General features: G+C 50.4%; 1 protein-coding gene across 1 annotated transcript in view; it reads left to right on the top strand.

The window, feature by feature from the left end:
• Window positions 1-2,657, top strand: part of DOCK2 (dedicator of cytokinesis 2) — a gene marked incomplete at its 5' end in the record, with an annotated part of 352,195 nt that overhangs the window by 21,295 nt on the left and 328,243 nt on the right. Inside the window, 4 exon segments of the mRNA XM_023764503.1 lie at window positions 1-28; window positions 31-53; window positions 1,722-1,794; window positions 1,891-1,994. The exon segment at window positions 1-28 is cut by the window's left edge and continues 1 nt beyond it. Of these exon segments, the coding sequence (XP_023620271.1) occupies window positions 1-28; window positions 31-53; window positions 1,722-1,794; window positions 1,891-1,994 (228 nt within the window).

Below are 2,657 nucleotides of genomic sequence, written 5' to 3'. Positions count from 1 at the left end.
GAATATCGGTCCATAGTGTACTATCAAGTCAACGGTGGATGGAAACAGTCAAGGTAATAATAATACATTATAATAATAGCAGCTAATACATATCTGGGGCTCAGAGGCACCTCCCTGGGATCTGGAGCAATATCCCACAGGTGTCGGTGGCGCACCGGGCTGTGGAAATGGCGGGCCCGTGGGTGAGCACTCTGGCTCTCTTGCTCTCTCTCCACTGGCCGAGGGCCTGGCCACCGTGCAGTTGTCAGATGGTCCTCTCGTGGGTGGTACCCAGCCCACCAAGCTGTGTCCTGACATCAGCAGTGAGGAGTGACAGAGCTTGTGAGGCTACACAAGGCCACTTAACACCTGAAGGATAACCTGCTGGAGGGACCTCAGAGGGAAGCGGCATTAATCACAGATATTCACATTCCTAGATGGTCACACTAAGCAGAAGGGAAAGCCAGGCACTGGAGGAAGAGTTGGGAATTCATTCAGGGAACAGGGAAGCCTGGTCCCAGCTTCAAATAGCTCTGCCTGTAAGGAGCAGCAGGTTTGACTTCCCCTGTGCTCTGAACCCAAACTCAGATGTTCACATGACTCAAGTTTCAGAGGTATATGCAGACCCTGAGGTCCTTGCCTGGTCACCTGTATTCCTGTTCCCCTCAGTGGGTCTCCCTGTAACAACTTTCTTAAAAATGATGACCTGCCCAGCTTTGGGGTCACAAGCTATTGAACCAGGGCGGGGGGTGTCCTCTTCTCTGTGTTCTCTTGCACCCCAGTTATACCTCCTTGTTGGTCCTTGTAAACTTTGTGCACAGTCAGACACCCCCCTGGTTCCATAGCTTTGTGACCCCAAAGCTGGGCAGGTCATCTTGTATAACTAGGCGCCGCCCCATGGGGGCCACAGGCTCTTTGAATTGCAGGGACTTACACGAACACAGCCAGGGCCTCCTCACATGATTGTAGCTTATAGTAACCACTCAGCGTGCAGGAGAGAATGGAGTGGACTGCAGCTGCCCATGAGGCCCTCAGGTCTTGTGTTCTGTCTGAAACACCCAAATGGGGACCTCTGCAGGCTCCATGTTAATTTTCTGGAGTGGAAAGCGCCCCAAGTATGCATCTGTTTGGGTTTTAATGGTCTTCTATACAATGTAAACGTGCCCCTTTTTAAACACCAAAATGGTTTCTCACAGCTCGCTGAGCTTCTCTGCCGAGGCCTGAATTGCACATTACAGAGAGAGCTGTAGGCTTTGTGGGAGATTTACTCAAATGTTATTGGATTCCAGCATTTTTATTAATTTTCATAAATGGGGGTCCTCAAGCACGCCCCCTAACGACTATTGCTAATTTGCTAAGCCCTGCTGCCATTGCCCGAACTCCTGTGGTGAGCCAAGAAAGTGTGTGGTGTGCAGTCTGCAGCACATCAAACCCTGGGCTGAAGTTATGTGACTTTTATATCAATTTGGGGAGATTCATTTCCCCTTACTATAATTTACAGATCTCTTTTCATTGACTGGGATTGCAATTTGCCAAATGGATTACATTTGGTACTTTATTTTCTCTTCATAGCTAGTCCTTATGTAATTTATTTACAGTTCATCAGGCTTGATGGGTGGGTGATAATAAATCAGCGTGCAGGGCCCTCCAGTAAATGGCCAGGCTGCCCTTTCGGGGGGGGGGGAGACTGGGGAGGACCGTGTAACGCATGGTCTCCTGAGCTCTGGTTTCTGCCTGCGGAGGTGGCTGTCCCCATCGAAGGCATGCAGAGGATCCATCTGCGATTCATGTTTCGACATCGGTCATCCCTGGAATGTGAGTACAACCAAGTGGCATCTGGGGCGAGAGGAGGGGGATAGCCGGGTGGCCCATGTGTCCTCCTCTTTCCTGACCTCACAATGCCACTTCCAGCTAAAGATAAAGGAGAAAAGAACTTCGCCATGTCCTACGTGAAGCTGATGAGGGAAGACGGGACCACTCTGCAGGACGGATACCACGACCTGGTTGCCCTAAAGGTACAGTGAGTTGGAACCAACTCTGCAGTGAGGGGGCTGCAGGAAACAAAGGGGACAAGGTGGGGTAGATTCCTGGTTAACAACAGGGACCCCTGGACCACACACACCACGGCTTACCAGCTGTGTGGCCTTGTACAGAAGCTAACTTCTCTGGGCCTCTGCTGCCTCATCTATGAGCCCTCAGTGAATAATTGTGAGGAGTACATGAGACAGTTTATAGAAATATGACAATGGTGGGTACATGGAACACTCAATATGTGCAAAATGTGAACTCTGAAAGGACCTGTGGGATGTGTAGACATTCGACAGATTCCTCCCTGTAGCTAATGGGGGAATAGTAGGATTTGGGGTCCCGATCCCGCTGCTGACCAAATCTGAACTCATCTCACATGTCTCCCTGAGTCTCAGTTTCCTTTTCTTCAGTGGTGATGGTGATATTTGTGTCGAGCCCGTGAGATGACCCTTGTGAAAGGGCCGTGTGTAAAGGGTACAGATGTCAGCTATCATTGTTTTTGCATCGCGAGACTTAGACTGTTTTGGAGAAGTGAGAAGGCGTGGCCTTGGATTGTATTGCATGCTTCCCTGCGACCCCTGTGACAGCTGGGTGCCTCTGCTAGCTCCTGGCTGTAGACAACGTTGTGGCTGCGAAACAGCAACGGCCAG

Source organism: Myotis lucifugus, unplaced genomic scaffold, assembly GCF_000147115.1.
Source record: "Myotis lucifugus unplaced genomic scaffold, Myoluc2.0 scaffold_333, whole genome shotgun sequence".
Classification (NCBI taxonomy): Eukaryota; Metazoa; Chordata; class Mammalia; order Chiroptera; family Vespertilionidae; genus Myotis; species Myotis lucifugus.
The sequence above is the reverse complement of the archived record's forward strand: the minus strand, read 5'-3'. Positions and strand labels throughout refer to the sequence as shown.